General features: G+C 44.1%; 1 protein-coding gene across 4 annotated transcripts in view; it reads left to right on the forward strand.

Moving 5' to 3' along the window:
* The window catches only part of PRRG1 (proline rich and Gla domain 1), a 71,434-nt gene extending 63,069 nt beyond the window's left edge, over positions 1-8,365 (forward strand). For all 4 annotated transcript variants that reach the window (XM_029603109.1, XM_029603110.1, XM_029603111.1 and 1 more), the window contains one exon: positions 2,974-8,365. In XM_029603109.1, the coding sequence (XP_029458969.1) occupies positions 2,974-3,510 (537 nt within the window). In that variant the 3' untranslated portion in view covers positions 3,511-8,365. The remainder of the gene's footprint in view (positions 1-2,973) is intronic.
* The last annotated feature ends 10,127 nt before the right edge of the window (positions 8,366-18,492 follow it).

Here is an 18,492-nt window from a genome sequence, read left to right on the forward strand (position 1 = left end):
AAACACCATAACACATGGTGCGATGCAAAATAGGAAAAGGGGAGGAGTTTGGGGCGGGAAGCCACATCGCACAGTTTTAACGTGGATTTTAACTACACCTTTTTCATTTGCATTTAAGCTGTGCGATATGGCTTTATCGCACTTTGCGATATTTTCGCAAATAGCATTTTCAGTATTTTAAGCTGCTAGGGGGAGAGGGAGGGAGAGAAAGAGCACCTAGCTTTAAGGCCCTCATACTAGGTAGGTATTTATACCTCTATAGGAGGCCCATCTAGCTACTCGAGGTGAGGTCTAGGTATTAGTGTAGGGGTTAGGGGCCACTTTGACATGCAGAGTGTGACGTACGAACAGAACAGTGCTCTCTTGTGAAGATTTGATGACCTTCGGAGTGAGGAAACTCACCCAAAGATGAGATTTGTGCAATGTTCTCTCAACCTAGTTTAATGTTACCCAGATAGAGAGTAACCCTTTGAAAATCTACCCCTTAGTCTCTTGCAGGATCTTTATCCTGTTGGACTCTATGCCATCCCGGACATAAAGCATCACACCGCCACCAAGTTGCTCCTGTCTGCCATTGTGATAGTGCTGTACTGGGGTACAAATTATATTTCATTGGTTTTCATCTTTCCACCATGTCTCTGAGTTGCTAATTAAGTCTTTCATTCACTGCTGTACACTCTTAACTCTCCCATCTTTCTTCTTAGACTTCTGGCATTAGCATGCAAACATTTCAAAGTGTGTTTTTTGTTTTTATTAACATTCTGCTTTTCACTTGACAGGGATAAATTGCAATCATTTAGCTCAGGTGAGTCTTTAGTTATAGGCACTTGGACTACTTTTCTTATTATTGGAACCTCTCTGTTGGGATGCCCTAACTCTAATGCTTCATTAGTATCCTTATACCTTCCTCTGAACCATGTGCTGCTTGAGCAACTGTCTGTTTTTAAAGTAGAACAATCTTCTTTTTAAAGGTTAGCACCAAGCAGCCTCGTTCCACACTGGTTAAGGTGGAGCCCATTCCTTCAGAAAAGACTTTCCCCTTGCCCAAAAGATTCCCCAGTTCCTTACAAAACTGAATCCCTCTTCCTTGCACCATCGTCTCATCCACGCATTGAGACTCCAGAGCTCTGCCTGCCTCTGGGGACCTGCGTGTAGAACAAGGAGCATTTCAGAGAGGTACTAGATTTCAGCTTTCTATCTAAGAGCCTAAATTTGGCTTCCAGAACCTCCCTCCCACATTTTCCTATGTTGTTGGTGCCCACATGTACCACGACTGCCGGCTCCTCCCCAGCACTGTCTAAAATCCTATCTAGGGGCCGCGTGAGGTCTGCCACCTTCGCACCAGGTAGGCATGTTACCAGGCGATCCTCACGCCCACCAGCCACCCAGCTGTCTCGATTCCTAATAATCGAATCACCAACTATGACCCAACCCTTCCCTCCTGGGCAAGTAGCCCTGTGAGGCACATCCTCAGTGCAAGAGGACAATGCATTACCTGGAGAGCAGGTCCTTGCTACAAGGTCATTTCCTGCCCCCCAGGTTGATGCTCCCCGACCAGGAGACCTTCCTCCTCCAGGGCAACACCAGGGCTGCCAGACTGGAGTTGGGACTTGGTTACTATGTCCCTGAAGGTCTCATCTATATATCTGTCTATCTGCCTCAGCTATTCCAGGTCTGCAATTCTAGCCTCCAGAGACCGGACTCGTTCTCTGAGAGACAGGGGCACTTTGCACCAGGTGCACACATACAACCTGTCACCAGCAGATAAGAAGTTATACATGTGATACTTGATGCAAGAGACTGGAAGGCCCCCCTCTTGGTGCTGGACTGCTGCCTTCATCTTAATTTTGTTCAGTTCCTAGTTAAGTTTAGGTTGCTATGGGAGTAGGGATGCATACAATTTGAGTACTTTAGTGAATACACTAATAAATGTATTTATCTGGTCGTGACTTAGAAGGGGATGATTTAAACCCTTGATAAGGCCTGAGCAATCCTGTGTTTAAAAGGCTGATTTTTTTTTTTTTAGTGAAAGTATCTCTTACCTATAAATCAAAGGATGAGCTGTGGGTGGGAGGGAGGGAAATCAAAACACCCAAACTCCCTGCTTTTGCCTGCCTTCTGACTAGCTATTTAATACAGATACACAAACACACTAAAGAATATGCCTCAATAGTTCACTTCTCCCCAAAATGTTTTAAGTTCTAAAATTTCCCAAAATAGTGCTTACTGATTTTCTTCAGTCACCAGCAAGGTGATCCTCTCCTCTCAGTGCTCCCACAAGATCTAATATGATGCTATCAATCAGCTCACAAAAAAATGTACTTAGCTCAATCTGCAAACAGAACAAATTAATTCACTTGCTTTCACTATTTTTTTCTGGTGCCAACTAGTATTTTTTGCTTATCCTGAAAATTAATTACCTGAAATATCTACTATGGTATTAATTAATCTCCTCCTGAAGCTTTTTACATTCTTACTGAACACTTAAGGGATGCTTGCATGTCCTGCAGCTTATGTAAAATAAATACTAACTGATAAAAAGGAAAAGATTTCACAGAGGATTAGAGAGTAGCGAAAAGGTGAGTTCTGAGACGAAGTATTGTAAAACATGTAATGGGCCGGGAAGACGGGGGCTCATCATGTCTGAGATTTCGGCCAATTTCTCGTAATTGCTTGAATTTGTTATGTTAGGTGGTTATTCTGATGAAACAAGTTTGGGGGGTGGGGGGGGGGGTGGATTCAGGCCTTCTGGCTGCACTGGTACACGTTGGAGAGTCTGTTGGGGGAGGAGCGTCACACCGTAAGTTACACCTGTGAAGCATCAGACTATGTTCTCGGTCCTTATCATGGCACTACAAAACCTTGGTTCTAGCTTGTTAGAAGTGAGCGGGGGAAGGGTACTGTTACCATCCAATAATGCCAAATTGAACAAGTTCTAGCACTGATTTCTTTTTTTTTGTCTGCTTGCTTTAGAGGGAGTTCTGGAGAGAATACTCAAAAGGACTTCAGGGAGACAGCACCGCCGGCAACAGCTGGTACCCATTCTATCTCGCCTTTCCACTGATTGTGGGCCTCTTTGTTGTCCTCGTGGTCGTACTGGTGGTCTGTAAGTGTGTGTACAGGAAGAAAGCCCGCACTCAGTCCGTGTACATGCGAAACGGACCACAGGAGGCCATGGGGGAGGCAGGCCTGGCAGCGGACAGCAGCGCTTACCCCCACCAGCAGTCTAGTACGCTTCACTCCCCCATGGAAGAGTTGTACGACAGCATTGGGATGCCAGTGGGGTTCATCGGTTATGGGGACACGCGTTCAGACTCTGTGTCCACGCGTCTGTCCAACTGTGACCCTCCCCCATCCTACGAGGAAGCCACGGGAGAGGTGGGTGTCAGAGACCGTGAAACGACAGAGCACCACCTGGATCCTCCTCCCCATTACGAAGAAATTGGGAGCTCCAGCACCCCCACTACCATTGTCATAGTGCCTCCTGTGACCGCCACCACCACCAAGTGAAGCGAAAGATGATGCATCCACTCCTCTTTCCTGTCTTCAGTAGAAGTAACCGGTGGCTGAATCGAGCAGCACTTTATCACTACTCACTTTTTTAAAATTCTTTATTTTTTAATGGCCTTTTTAAAGTGGACCAGTTTTAATCTGGCCCCCCAGGTTGCCTTCCTGAGATAGCCATATAAAAGGAGAGAAGCCGTTTCAGTCCTAACAAGCCCCTGTTTAACACACAGGGCACAATATGCAGCAGGCCAGGAGGTCACGCTGTAAGACTTGGGTTGTATTTTGTGTTCTTTACAAATGCCTCTCTTTTTTTTTTTTCTTTTCTATTGCTGGTTTTTTGGGTTTTTTTTAGCTGATACATGTTAACCTACTAGGTGTTTTTCCATCACATTACTGCATTAGCTGAAACAAGCAGTCAGCCTTCACATCACTTTCAGCTCTTAAGGGTTTTGACTGGCGACCGTTTCAGTGGGTGGTAGTTCTAAAAAGAATGTGCATTCACGGAAAAACACTTAGTTGCAGTAGGCAAGTAACAGCAGAAGTGAAATATTGCTTTGGAGCTGTAGATGGTGCAAGTCAGATACCGAAGGAGCAGAGGAACCCGTGCTGCAGGGCCCAGGGCATTCATACTACAGCACACAGACAGTGCAGTCCCCTAAAGGGCTGCAGCCATCCACACACCACCCCTCGTCAGTAACCCGTGAATGCCTCCACTTAAATTGACGGGGGTGTCCTGTTGGTAATATGGGGGCCTCCTGCAGAGTATTGCAGAGGGAGGTCTGGCAGGTGTCCGAATCCCTCCTAGGGGAAGTCTGTAACTTTTTAGTGGCCTGCCGTTTACTTGTGCTGTTCTGAAGGAGAATACTTGTAGAATAAATGGAAAAATGTGGAAGCGTTAACAAAAATAAAATTGCCTCTAAAAGGTAAATGTTTCATTAAGAGAATGAGAACCCATCTTTGTAACCATTAGTGACTGGTAAAGCAAAGGTAGACCTTGTTTTATTTTGAGCCATCTGACTTTGTAAAACCTTTGAAAGGGTGCGTGTGGCCATATCTGGGCTAGAAAACTCAGAAAGACACTAGACCGAGGGGGGGGGGGGGGGGTGTGCTAAAATGACATTTTTAAGCTGTTTACATCTGTCGAGAACAAGAGTTATGTCAATGCTCCTGAAGCTGCAGGGACTTAACTCCAGCCGAGCCCAGTTGGTGTAATGATTTCCCTGCCGACTGGAGTGCCCTGTTCGCCAAGCTGATGAGTTTCTCCTAAATCTGATCATGGGCGCCCTGTTCTTCAGAGTGGCGATCCTCCACGCGGGTGGTATGCGAAAGGATCTCGAGGACTGGTGGGAGCAGGGGCTGCTGTCTGCCCCCGTGTGTATCATCCTCCTTTGTTTGCTGAGCACAATGCCTTGCATTCATCCCAGACCCAGGGAAAGTCACGCAGAGAGCGGTGTTACGGCAGACGACTACCGGAGACCTTGGTGTAAGGGGACGACGACGCTGCGTCTCGGGAGCACAGTAGTTTTACCTGCCTGTTGCCTGCCTGCATGCTTGGCTTTGTGATGGAAAGGACTTCGGCACAGGCCCTGGGTGGCTAAACATGGACTTGACTCGGCACACGGGAGTGTGCGGCTCGCTTTGGGAAGCCCTTTTTTTTTTTTTTTAATAAACTCTCCCCCAGTTGATCCTTTCTGCACCCAGCTCTCTGAGTTAGCCCCGCAGCGAGGGGCCCAGGCCTCCTTGCTCCCCTTTATGTCACAGCAGCACTGCTGCGTGTCCGGTGCTCTCTTCTCCTGCAGCTTTAGAAATAAGTGGTGCTGCTTTAGACAGGTTCCCTAGTGTGTCCCGCTCTTCTTTCCAGAGTACGAGGTTGCAGAGATTCTCTGCTTGTTGGTGCTACTTCCCTTTTTCCTGCCCTTTTGTCGCTGGATTGCATCGAATATCCCAGCTGGCGGCAGCTTTTTCATTTTAACATGGGAAGCTATAGTCTAACTAAACTACTACTACTTCTGCTACTTTACCTTTCTATAGCACTGCACCACGTATGCAGAGCTGTGTAGTAAGATGAGCATTTTCTATTTTTTTTTTTTTAATTTCTATTTTTTAAAATAAATTTGCATTAATGCTGCCTTTTTTAGCTGTTTATAAAGAAAAAAGGTTTATTTTTGCAGAGTATATTTGATGTTCTGGTATAGTTTCTTTTTAATGAATAGCAGCTAAAAGTTCTTTGTTCTGAAAATGTTTTGTAGATTTCAGCCTCACCTCCCCCCTAATTGAGGTATTCGGATCTGGTCCTATTCTCAATTCCTGTCCTTTTTGGGTAAGAGAGTCTATTTTCTGGTTTGAATATTAACAGCTTGATGCGATACAGGCGCGCTGAAAACGTGTATTCAAACTGGGCGCACTTTTTTTTAACCCGTGCACAATCATCTCTGCTGGGCGCTCGCTCGCAATAGGAAAATGAGCTGCCGCACTAAAAAGGACGCACTAGGGCTAAATGGTGCGTCCCTAATGCATCCATGGCATCGGGTGCCCAGAAGTGGCTGCACGCGGATTAGGGAAATGATGCTCAATTTTGAGCATGGGTTTTTTTGGGTTTTTTTTAACTTATGCACAGCCATGAGTTAATAAAATGATTGCTCACTAATGGAGCGTCTATTTCCTAACCCGACTGCCGGCAAAATACATTTAAAAAAAAATAAATTTTTTTTCATTACTCTTTTTCGGTTCCTCAGCCTTAATATTGCCACAATATGAAGTCGAAGGAACTACAGCAAGGCAGCATTTTCTGCTTTTCGGTTAAGTCTTGAGGAGCCCCCAAAAGTTAAGGCAAGCTCCAGGGCTGGTGTTAAGTTTTGAGGGTTAACAGTGAATAGCCTCCTCAGCATGGCATTTACATGTGATGAGCACTGTTACCTACGCATGTTTGGTCCAGAACGCGTGTCCAGCAACGGGTTAAACTGTGCTCTGGCCTGAGCGCACGGTATTGCAACGGCCTGTAAGAGAATTAAAGCAGCAGTTCATCAGAAACGGTGGTGGGTGCTGGCAAGGGATTATGCTAAAAGAAACATTTCTAAGAGGGTTTGGTGTTACTACTAAGCAGTATTACATTTTTTGAGAGCTGGGCATGGAATAGGAAGCTTTTATAGATTTTTTTTTTTTTTTTTTATTACTTGCCCAGTCCTTGTCCACTCTGGATCTTCTGCAGTGGGGGTTAGGATTAATAAGGTTTGTTTCTCTGAGGAGTAGGGTTGCAATGTCACTGAAGTTTGGTAACTGTGGTGGGGATGGGGTTTAAGTGACTTACCACAAGCTCTTCGTGGGCAAGAGAATGAAACTGGGGTCTCCAGTGTTATATCTGTGGCCTTTAATTACTATAACACTGCAAACCCCTTCCCCCAGCCTTCCTTGTGCGAGGCACATTCCCCTTCCCCCAGCCTTCCTTGTGCGAGACATGCTCTAACTGCACCCAGAAGACGCCTGGGTGGAAATGAGCAGCCATTTGGGATACATTTCAGGTTTTCTGATGGATTTTTGTATTAATATGCATAAAAAGGAAGGTAAGAGTCGTGTAGATGTCCTAACACAATCCCTATTTGCACAGATTCTACCACTGTCCATGTTGCGATAAACTGCCCAAGAATAGATTGATGCTTGGAACAGTCCACCACTCCCAATATAACAGGAATTGCAAAAGGACAGCCATTGCTAGCACCTTTCAGAGTTAAAGTGCTTAACAAGTGCAAACAGTAATTAGTAATTAATTACTGGGGAAGGGCTCTGGAAGAGAGGAGCTGGGAGGTTCCCCTGCTGGAGACTTTTTCAGTCTGTGGCTTGCTCACCCTGTCCTGGGGCCCCTCGCAGCCACTTGCGGTTTTTGGATATCCATGATACCTGGGCATGAGATAAACATGTATATGCATGGAGACTTGTGCAGATTCAGTGTGGATATCCTGAAAATGCAACACGTTGTGGGGTCACTAAAATGGAGGTGGGGAAGCTGTCTAAAATATTCAGAGGGGGATGACTTTCCGCCCAAGTGCATAAAAGGCTGGAAAGGGGTCAGGCTGTAGCAGGTTTGGTTTGGGAATTATTATAGAAATGGCTCATTTTGCCCCTTCCCACTCATGCCAGTCTGTGTTTTTTTCCCTTCCCACTGGGAGATGTTCTGTCAAGCTGTGGCCCTGTACAGAAATGAGCTGTATTATAGAATGGAAGATCATTTTGTTAATTAAAAAATAAATTTTAGCTTTGAAGAGCCATCACCTTGATACTGTACTTGAGACTGCTTTCATTCCCAGTGCATGGCAACGGCTTTTGCCTGCTTCCAACATGAAAGCAGTTCTGCAAGGATTTGGCTTACATAAAATGATTAAAGCATTGTTCCTGTGTTTTTCAGATGGATTTTGGTATGCTGAATAAAATTTATTTTTAAAAATGAGAGAATGAGTGTGTGCATGTGCCTCGAGGTCCTGCACGTCCCTTAACATGCTGCCACTACTAATGTGCAGGTCTAATGTCAGAATGTGCAGCGGCAGTGAGAGAACGTGCAGAGGGATGCTTCTGTCTGATTTCTGCTTCTCTTCCGCTGGGATAATATCTGAGGGTTGACATTTTTGGCCATGCAAAACTATATACGTTTTGTGAATTTATGTATTTATAAAAAAAACTCTATCCTGCACCAGACAAAGTTCAAGGCGGATCACGTAGATATGTAACAAAGTGTCAAATTCTGTATCAAGGCAAGTGGAACCCCTCCTTGCTGGGTGACTATTGTTGGACTCTCATCCGCGAAACGTCGGACAGTAATTACAAACGAAAATCTGTGGCAAAACATTTTTTAGTTTTGTTTTCTGGTGCCAGCATTGCCATTATAGCTTATGCCGCTACAGGCACATAACAATGCATATTTGTGTTCAGCTTGTTAAAATCTACTTGTTTCACTGAAGGTTGTGGAGGAAACAAAATGTTCCCAAAAATTTGTTTACCAGTGTGGATATAAGCCTCAACTTCTAAAGAACTGCAATCTGCAAAAAAAAGAAAAAAAATCTATGGTAAAAAGTGCTCCAATTGTGAAGGCTGACTGGAATAGGAAGAATGTTAGGAATTATTAGGCAGGGAATGGTGAATAAAATGGAAAATGTCATAATGCCTCTGTATCGCTCCATGGTGAGACCACACCTTGAATACTGTGTACACTTCTGGTCGCCGTATCTCAAAAAAGAAATAGATGTGATGGAGAAGGGCAACCAAAATGATAAAGGGGATGGAACAGCTCCCCTATGAGGAAAGGATAAAGAGGTTAGGACTTTTCAGTTTGCAGAAGAGATGGCTGAGGGGAGAATATGATAGAGGTCTTTAAAATCATGAGAGCTCTAGAACAGGTAAATGTGAATTGGTTATTTACTCTTTCAGGTAATAGAAGTGCTAGGGGGCACTCCATGAAGTTAGCAAGTAGCACATTTAAAACTAATCAGAGAAAATTCTTTTTCACTTAATGCACAATTAAACTCTGGAATTTGTTGCCAGAGGATGTGGTTAGGGCAGTTAGTGTAGCAGGGTTTAAAAAAGATTTTGATAAGTTCTTGGAGAAGTCCATTACCTGCTATTAATCAAGTTGACTTAGAAAATAGCCACTGCTATTATTAGCATCAGTAGCATGGAATAGACTTAGTTTTTGGGTACTTGCCAGGTTCTTATAGCCTGGATTGGCCACTATTGGAAACAGGATGCTGGGCTTGATGGACCCTTGGTCTGACTCTGTATGGCATGTTCTTATGTTTTCAAGAACTTACTAAAGGCCTTCGTACAGATAGCTGGCTGTGATTGCTCTGGGAAGGCCGTTCCAAAAAATTGAACCAGCCACAGAAAAAGCTTTTTCCCGAGTGACAGGTGTGCTGCTTTCAAGGGCAGGATATCCAAACATCTGGATAGGGAGGTCTGCAAAGTTTGCAGTGAGGTATAAATCCAAAGAATAGCGCCCATCCTTGGACATTCCTTCCTTCTGGAAGTTGGGTATTTGTATGCCATCTTTCTATTTAATCCTCTAGGCCACAGCCAGCCAGTAAAGTGCTCTGAGAATTGGTGTGAAATGTGCTGTCTTATCTATAACTGTTAGGACACGGGCGGTGGCATTCTGGCTGAACAGCATTGTTCTCAAAACTGAAGCTTGTGCACCTAAGAATAGGGAGCTGCAGTAATCCAGGCATTGTAAGAGTGCCTGCAATTTCTCCCTTCCTTGTTGAGCTAAGGATACAGTCCAAGCAGTAACTGGATCTGAACAAAGATTTACTGTGCAGTGGGAATGCCTTAATAGAAGTAATGCAGCATGCAGGGCAGAGCTTGACCGCTATCACCTCTGAAAGGGCCATATGCGAGAAACCTGTTTTTCTGTATTGAACAAGACAAGGGGACACTGAAATCTGAGAAATAGTGCAGTGTGTGAGAGACTAACTGTTCTATTACTTGTACCATAGATCAGTACTTCCCAACCTTTTCAAGCCCAAGGCACATCAGCTTCCATGGTGCTTGCCAGGTACTTGTAACCTGGATTGGCCACTGTTGGAAGCAGGATGCTGGGCTTGATGGACCCTCAATCTGACTCAGTATGACAACTTCTTATGTTTTAATGAGCAGGCAGTGCGGGCATAGACAGGACTCATGTTTAAAGGAGCGCATGTATTAAAAGCCCCACCCGTCTCTCTTCCAAATTTTAAAAGAAAGGGGGAGAGGGGGGTGTGCACATGAACCCATCACAATGGACCATTGCCCTCTTTATAGAAGTGCAGGAGCAAGGAGGAGTCTGTGTGTGTCGCAGGCAGCTGGCTCGGTTAGTTACCTTGACTGCTCCAAGTGCCTGCCAGTTCTTCACTGCTGCTGCTCCCACTTCTTAGTATGAATCATATCCGATGCCCCCCATCTCATTCATCTGGGGATAAGACAGAGGCTGGAAGACTGAAACTGGGAGACTCGGGGGGTGCTGTGTGCTGCTGAAAGCAGGGCCCAGCTATCCATGCACTGCATGCTGCCACGCTCCAAGGCTCGCGGTGTGGCTAGGAAGAAGAGGCGTGCATGGTTACACGGGCTCAGAAAGGAGCTCATTGCTGGTGTCTTGTGTTGCTGTGAGCAGTGACTGATTTAGGATTTTACTGGCCCTAGACACTGATAGTGTTGTCATGCTCTACCCCCTCCCCCAGTAAGGTCAGACAACACAGTGGGTCTAAGACACAGCCCCAGGAATCAGAGGTAGAATCCATGGCAAAAATCTGAACATTTTGAAGTACATCATAAACTTTGCTTGAGTCTGCATAATTTATTTTTCTTGAGTGAGAAAAAGGCATCTCAAGTGAGATGAGGAGGGTGAGAGGAGCAAGGATGGAGAGAGGAAGGGAGGAGGATGAGGGATGGGGAGTGGAGGAGAGAGGACCAACTATAGGGAAAATGGGAGAGGGGTAGGAATCAGGACTCTGTGATAGGAGAGGGAGAGAAGTTTTGGGATTGAGGAAGGGGGAGGAAGGCGTCAGTTGTGTCAAAGGGCAAGTTCCAGGACCTGTGAAGAAAGGAGAGGTAGGACGGATTGGAGGGTCTTGGATCTGGGAGATAGAATCCAAGATCATAAGCGAGAGGATGTGAATTGTGGTAATGGTGGTGTGGAGAGGTGGGCAGTGGAGGGAGTGAGGAGGAAGCAGGTGTCATTACTGTACTCTGGTCCTGCTCTCCCTTGCATCCCCTAACTTCTCACCCAATATGGCATATACGGCCAACACCAGTCTGTTCTCTCTCTCATTCAAAGTCAGGCCTCAAGGCGCACCAGGGAGTCACTGCACACTGGTTGGGAAACACTGCTATTCATAATCATTTCTGTATCTCCCAGAATGAATTTCTAGTCAAATGATGACAAAGCTTAAAACTGATCAGGCGTGCCACAGAAAAATCACCACTGCCTGACACTCAGATCCAGGCCAGCACCAGCTCTGCTCCTCTCAGCGCCTCACAGCCAAGCCTGCATTTGTCAGTAGGCACTCTAGGCCTGTGCCTATCGACAGTGATGGGATGCCAAAATTGTTTCACCTGAAAATGTTTTCTAGGGAGTATTATACTTTAATCTTTTTTCTTTCTTGTTCGTTCATTTATTTATTTATTTATTTATTTATTTCCATTTGCTCTTTTTTTTTTCTCCTTTCTGTCTGTAGTATCCTCTTGGTTTGTTAAATTTAAAACAAGATAGTAATCCGCAGAGTAGGTAAAATTTCTCGAGGTGTTCTTCAGAGTGCGTGTGAGTGGTGAGGAACGGTGCTGCAATCGTGTCCGGTGACCGGGAGTGCATGCATCAGTGCCGTCTGTTCTCCTGTTCCCAGGCAGAGGACTCTCGTCTGCCTGGGGCCACTGCCAGGGATACACAGAGGTAGCCCACGGGCTGTGGAGCTCTTTGGAGTCCTGTTTGCTGGCCTGTTTGATGCATCGCCCTGCTGCATCTGAACTGTGACTTGGCTGATTTTAAATGAAGGTGAGCTGTCTTTCAGAAGATGTTTCCAGGTTTTTCTAAAACACGTATACAGGTACTCCGATTCCTATATCAAACTAGTTCAGGGTTTTGCTTGAGAAGTTTCTGTTCGGTAGTGAATGAGGTGGTTTTAAATAATACCTATGGTCTCCCCTCCCCTCCTCCTGCTAAAGTACAAGGCTCATACACCAAAAAGGTTTCAGGTTTAGGGTGAGCTAAACTGTCACCATGAAAATAAATTCTGAAGAGGGGAGATGAGAGAGCAGGAAGTATCCTGGAGAGAGGAGTAAGAAACCAGAATTCCTTTCACCCTCGAGGAACAGGACCCTGGGTGAGGGGCTGCATTGCTTTGGTTGCAGTCATACTTTACAACAGTAATTCTGCTATTGTTTCTCCACTTACTGCATGTAGGCTTGTTTTGAAAGACTGTAATTCCTTTTACTTCTAAATTTAACATTTATTAACTGTTCCCTTTTATGGAGAAGCATAATAAAAGGAAATATTTTACACAGCTTAGACGTGGTTAAATTGTGCCTGAAATTCTTTCTATAATTTGTAGCCCCTGCAACTGAAAGTGTTAAAACGCCATACTGCTATCCCTGAGAATGTAACTGTATCTCTTGTTCTCTCTTATCTCTGACTTGCCACTTACAGTGGGATGATATTCTCACTAAACTCCCCGCTATGATTAAGGGGTGGGCAGTAAATCCTGTCTGTGTTTTTTGTTTTGGGTTTTTTTATTCTCCTATTCCTGAAACCTTTTTTTTCCATGAAAGGAAGCATTTCTAAAAAACGGATCAGGCCACTAAATGTAGTACGAAGGCTTGTAAAACAGAGGAAGAATCTGCAAGTTTGCCTTTAATATCCACAGAACGAGAGCCTTCTAGTTAAGTGGGTTATGAGTCCATTGGCCACTTGTTCCTTGACGTGGCCAGTAGAGACTTATTATAAGAAATTGGTAGAGAGGGTTCCTCCTTCACTCCCCACCTTGCTGTATTCTCTTCTTACCCCTTCTCCTCCCCCCACCCCCATCTATCTCTCACGTTCCTCTACAACTCCCTCTGCCTGCTGCAGCACTTCCTTTGTCCTTCTGGCCAAACAGAGAGCTGCCTGACAGGCCCTGATGAGGTCAAAGACCCTGCCTCTGCTGCAGCTTCAAGCAGGGCCAAAGGCGAGGTGTGTGTGTGTGTGTATGTGTGTGTGTGTAAACTGAAAAATGACAGCTCTGGAAAGTGGCAGAGACACAAAGTGTTCCATGGAATAGGAAGCCTTGGATATGGCACTGAGAAAGGAAGATTGAGATTGGATATGGAAAACTCACTCATCTGTGGTTTCTATGGGGATGTCACAGTTGCAAGATTGTATTGTATGAAACAATTCAAATTTCTTATGTTGGTGGAAGAGTCTTGTTTATAGGTGGAGGGATGTTGCCCTGTCAGGTTGAAGTTTGGGAAGAGAGTTTGGTTGCATATTAAGCAGATTATAGTTGTCGGTATTCCATTTTGTCCACAGTGGAGGGGGAGTGGCCTAGTGTTTATTTGTTTACTAGATTTATAAATCACTTATCAACCATTCCTAAGCCATGAACAAGTTTTACATTCATAATCATATAAAATGCATTATATTAAACCAGTGGTTCCCACACCTGTCCTGGGGGACCCCATCTATATTCATTGTGGATATCCTGAAAACCTGAATGGCTGGGGTCCCCCAGGACAGGTGTGGGAACCACTGCATTAAATAAATACTAAAACCAGCATAAAAACCAACAAAATAATAGAAAAGAGAATATTACTTAAAACAGTAAATTAAAGAAAGCAAATGAATATAAACATGCCCTGACATGGAAAACTGCATTAACAGAACTGTAAAAATCTCGCTTTAGTACTGCATCGATAATGCTAGGTAAAATCTTTACTGGCCCATGATGAACCTGCAATAATATAATGTAAACACCTGTTTGATAAACTTTCCTGGCAAAATAAAAGCAACTAGTCTTCATTAAAAGATTAAAAGCCTGTTTAGAGACCACGAGACCCAATGAGCAGGTAGGCAGCAGCCATACCATGCTCCCGGCTCCCCCCCCCAGTACTGATGCAGTTTTTGGGCATAAACTGCCCAACATGGCGACCAAAAGTGAACCGGGGCTGACCCAAAAGAAAATAGATTTCTTTTTTCCAAGCGGCGATATAGAGATGGCGGCTAAGCCGCAAAGAAAAGAAAAAATATCGGGCTGGCAAGCCGAAAACAAAATGGCCGCCGGACCTCCGAACCCCAGCGCGCTGGCAGAAAAACAGGACCTAGTCGGAGAAGTCTCACAAGTGGTTGTGTAGGCTTTGGAACCAAGATTCCTGGACTTAGCTCAACAAATCAATGCCGGCAATGAAACGCTGCAGGAAATAAACACCCAAGTCGCAGATACCCAACAACGAGTTGCAGATGTGGAAACAGAGACGCAGCATTTGCTCCAAAAACAAGAAAAACTGGTGAAAAAAGTTGCAACCCTCGAAGAAAAAGTGGAAGACTTAGAGATCAGATTGAGAAGGAACAATCTGAGGTTTGTGGGTATCCCTGAGTCTGTACCGGAGAGGGAATTGGCTAAAGCTCTGGAAACATGGCTGATAGCAGCATTGGGCTGGCAGAGCTGGACGGCAGCATGACTGTGGAAAGAGCGCACAGATTGGGGACAAAACAGCTGGAGGCCACAAAGCCAAGGGTGGTGATAGCTCACTTCCTAAATTTTTGTCATAAAACAGCCATAATGCAAGCATATCAGAGGGGCATAGAAAATTGATATTTCAAGATTACTCAGCAGCTGTATTGACTAAACGTAGTGAATTCTCTCCTATTTGTGCAGATTTATTTAACAGGAAAATGAAATTCACCCTTCCATATCCAGCCGGGCTCCGTATAGAGTACAAAGGGGCCTGGCAGAGTTTCGATTCAGTGGAGACGGTGAAACAGTTTATAACTGAAATGGTGGACCTAGGGTGAAAATGGGACTAAGGTACAATCAGGAAAAATATTCACTACGGATGCAAGATACCACTTCATCTCGCATTACGAAAATAGTTGTTGCACAATGTTGCACAATGTGGTTAACATAAAGTTAAAGTTGGTTAAGATTTTGTGAACCATGGGTTCTGGCGGGGGAGCCGGTGGGAAAAATTCAGGTGGTCTCACCCCTCCTTTTTATGGAGGATATACGAGTTGAAGAAGGGGTGTGTTGCAGGAGGGGGGAGGGAGGGAGGGGACGGGCAAAGGGTTAGCACGGAACCACCTATTTGGCGAAGATATACAATAATGAGGAAAAATTAATACTTTCAGTCCACAAAGGAGAGACAGACCAGGAGGAAACAGTTTCTAGAATTAAAAGAGGGGGTGATCCAAATGGGAGCCCAATTTTTTTTTAAAGTTTCCCTGTAAATATCTCAGAAAATTTCATGATATATCTCATACTTTCTTTCAACCACAGCAGTTAAAAAATTTTTTGAATGATAGAATCAATGCTTTGCCAGAGGATGTCTCAGAAGTAGCTCCTGTGTAAACCTCATTTAAGGGTAAAATTGTTCAATATAATGTAATATTATCCGTCTCCAACCTAATGCTTTCTGATTGTTTGAGGTGGTAAATGGTAGTATTAATTTCCTAACATAAGAAGTCTCCTGTGAGGATCTCCCTGGTTTATTGAGGGCTAAATAATAGTGAGACAGTAGTACTTTATTTCTTATTATGTTAAGTGGTTGATATAACTGAACTGTATGTCACTAATTTTCTTTGAATGTTTACAAATTTTGTAACATTTGAAAAATTTAATAAAGAGAAAATTAAAAAAAAGAAAAGATATACAATAATGAGTATGTTCATAACCATGCTTACTGAACAAAGGGATAAGAAGCAGTTAGAAAGGGTAACACCCCTAGGCTGGGAGGGGTGCGTCCCACAGTTAATAATTGCCAGAGTTGTCCGTAGGACACAATCCACCCAGGCAAAGGGGAATGGCTGAACTAAGATGCATCTCATGGAATGTGGCTGACCTAGGCTCCCCAGTAAAAAGGGCTAAATTGCAAACACTAAGACGACATAAAGCAAAAATCGCGTTTCTGCGAGAGACACACTTAATGGCAGTCGAGAGCCAAAAATTAGCAAGAGACAGGGTGGGGAAAGTGTTTTACTCACCGGCACTACACAGGAAAGCGGGGTTTGCCATATTGATGGGACAGCACACTGTCTTTGAAGAGGCCCACTCAATCGCAGATGAGGAGGGGAGATATATTGTGGTAACAGGGAAATAATTTGGCACTCAGGTCGCCTTGTGCAGTGTATATACACCAAATGCTTACAAACATAGCTTCATCACTACATTAATACAAACACTCACTCTACACAAACGGGGACTATTAATCATGGCAGGGGATTTTAATCAAGTGATGGATCCCGAGCTAGATAGATTGAACCCAGGACCCAATCCGAAATTTAACATGCACAAGGGACTACTTTATTTATGTCAGCAATTGCAACTAGTAGACCCATGGAGGATCTTACTCCCAGAATTAAGGGATTACACACACATCGCTATGGCTCATATTTCAATGTCCCGCATTGATTATATACTAGTCTCCCCACACTGTTTTAACAAGATTGGGACAGCGGAGATAGGACCAGAGGAGTTTTCAGACCATGCCATGATGTGGAGGCTAGATTGGGAGGGCCAAAACAGCCTCAATCTCGATGGCGCATCTTTCTGAGGATAAAGAATTCAGATCATACCTCCAGGAAAAATGGAAGGAATATACACAACATAATTCTCAGCACCAAGATAATCCCACATTATTCTGGGAGGCAGGTAAAGCGACGATGAGAGGGGAAATAACAGCGTATGTAATAAGACAAAAGAAACTAGCCAACTTGCAACTTATAGAATTAGGGAAAGAAGTACAGAAAGCAAAAAAAAGATTGATAACGCAGCCAACCGGGAAAACTAAGCAGGAATATAAAGACCTCCTGTACACATTAAACTGCTACATTGACCGAAGAACACAACAGGACATTTTATACCATTCACATAAATTATATAGGTTCGGCAACAAAATGGGTAAACTTTTAGCAAACCAGGTTTGAGCCCTAAAAGGGAACTGCATTTATTGTAGCTCTTAAAGATCAAAAGGGGGTAAGACACACATCAGGCCCCCAAATATATGAACGTTTTCGGAAATTCTATGAAAACTTGTATGATAGGGACCCTCAGCCTCAAGCATCCATAGCAGAAAACCGCTTCTTTAGTAACTTCTCCTTGCCCAGACTAACTGAGGAACAGTTGCAGTCTTTAAACAAACCCATAACAACAAAGGAAATCTGGGAAGGTATTGAGTCCAGCCAGTCACATAAAGCACCAGGTCCAGACAGTCTAAATGCAGATTTTTATAAGTTTTTGAAGGCAGAAGTGGGGGAGCCATTAAGAACCTACTTTACAGCAGCTTCTCAGGGTGGGTTCACTAGAGAAGCCACTATAGCCTATATTACTGTTCTCCCAAAAAGTGGCAAAGACTTGCTAAGCCCAGCCTCCTACAGACCAATATCCTTATTAAACTATGACCTGAAACTATTTGCTCGGATATTGGCCACAAGAATTAGCTTGGTACTACCGAACCTAATTTCTGACAGCCAAAGAGGGTTTGTGAAAGGTAGGAAGGCAAGTAGGCATTTACTTAGTCTGTGGGTGGCCATGTCGCATTGTAAATCCCATCATATCCCTGCACTAGCTGTGGGATTTGTTGCAAAGAAAGCATTTGATCGTGTGGCTTGGGATTATCTGTTTTCAGTGCTGCAGAAATATGGATTTCAAGGGAGTGTCCTGCATAATATTTCCTTACTTTACCAACATCCCCGTTCCATTATTGTAGCGAATGGTCTGATGTCTGCTCCATTTGAGCTCCACAGAGGTGTAAGACAGGGGTGCCCCTTATCCTCACTGCTCTATATCCTATCCCTCGACCCCCTTTTAAGAACTATAAATTTAGACCCTATAATTTCCTTAAGCAAGGTATTGGAATTACAATCACACTTTGGGCAATTCTCTGGTTTAAAAATTAACAGAGACAAATCGGAGGCTTTAGATGTTAATGGATCAGTACCCAAGAGCTGGCTGGGGGTGTTCCCATTAAGATGGGTAACTACGGAAATGAAGTACTTGGGCATTCGCATACCAGTAGATATTGGAAATCTTTATGATGTTAACTTTACCCGTTACTTAGCAAGATGAAGCAAAAACTGAAAGATTGGGTGAATCTACCACTATCTCTTTCAGGGAGGATATAATTATTTAAAATGATCGAACTCCCAAAATGGCTCTATGTTATGCAAATGTTGCCAGTCTGGATCCACAGACCCCAGATTTTAGAATTACAAACAGCACTGGGGGGGGGGGGAGGAGCTTTCTATGGTGCAATAAAAAAGCAAGAATTAGATTAGCAACACCGATG

The sequence above is a fragment of the Rhinatrema bivittatum genome, chromosome 5 (assembly GCF_901001135.1).
Source record: "Rhinatrema bivittatum chromosome 5, aRhiBiv1.1, whole genome shotgun sequence".
In the NCBI taxonomy this organism is placed as follows: Eukaryota; Metazoa; Chordata; class Amphibia; order Gymnophiona; family Rhinatrematidae; genus Rhinatrema; species Rhinatrema bivittatum.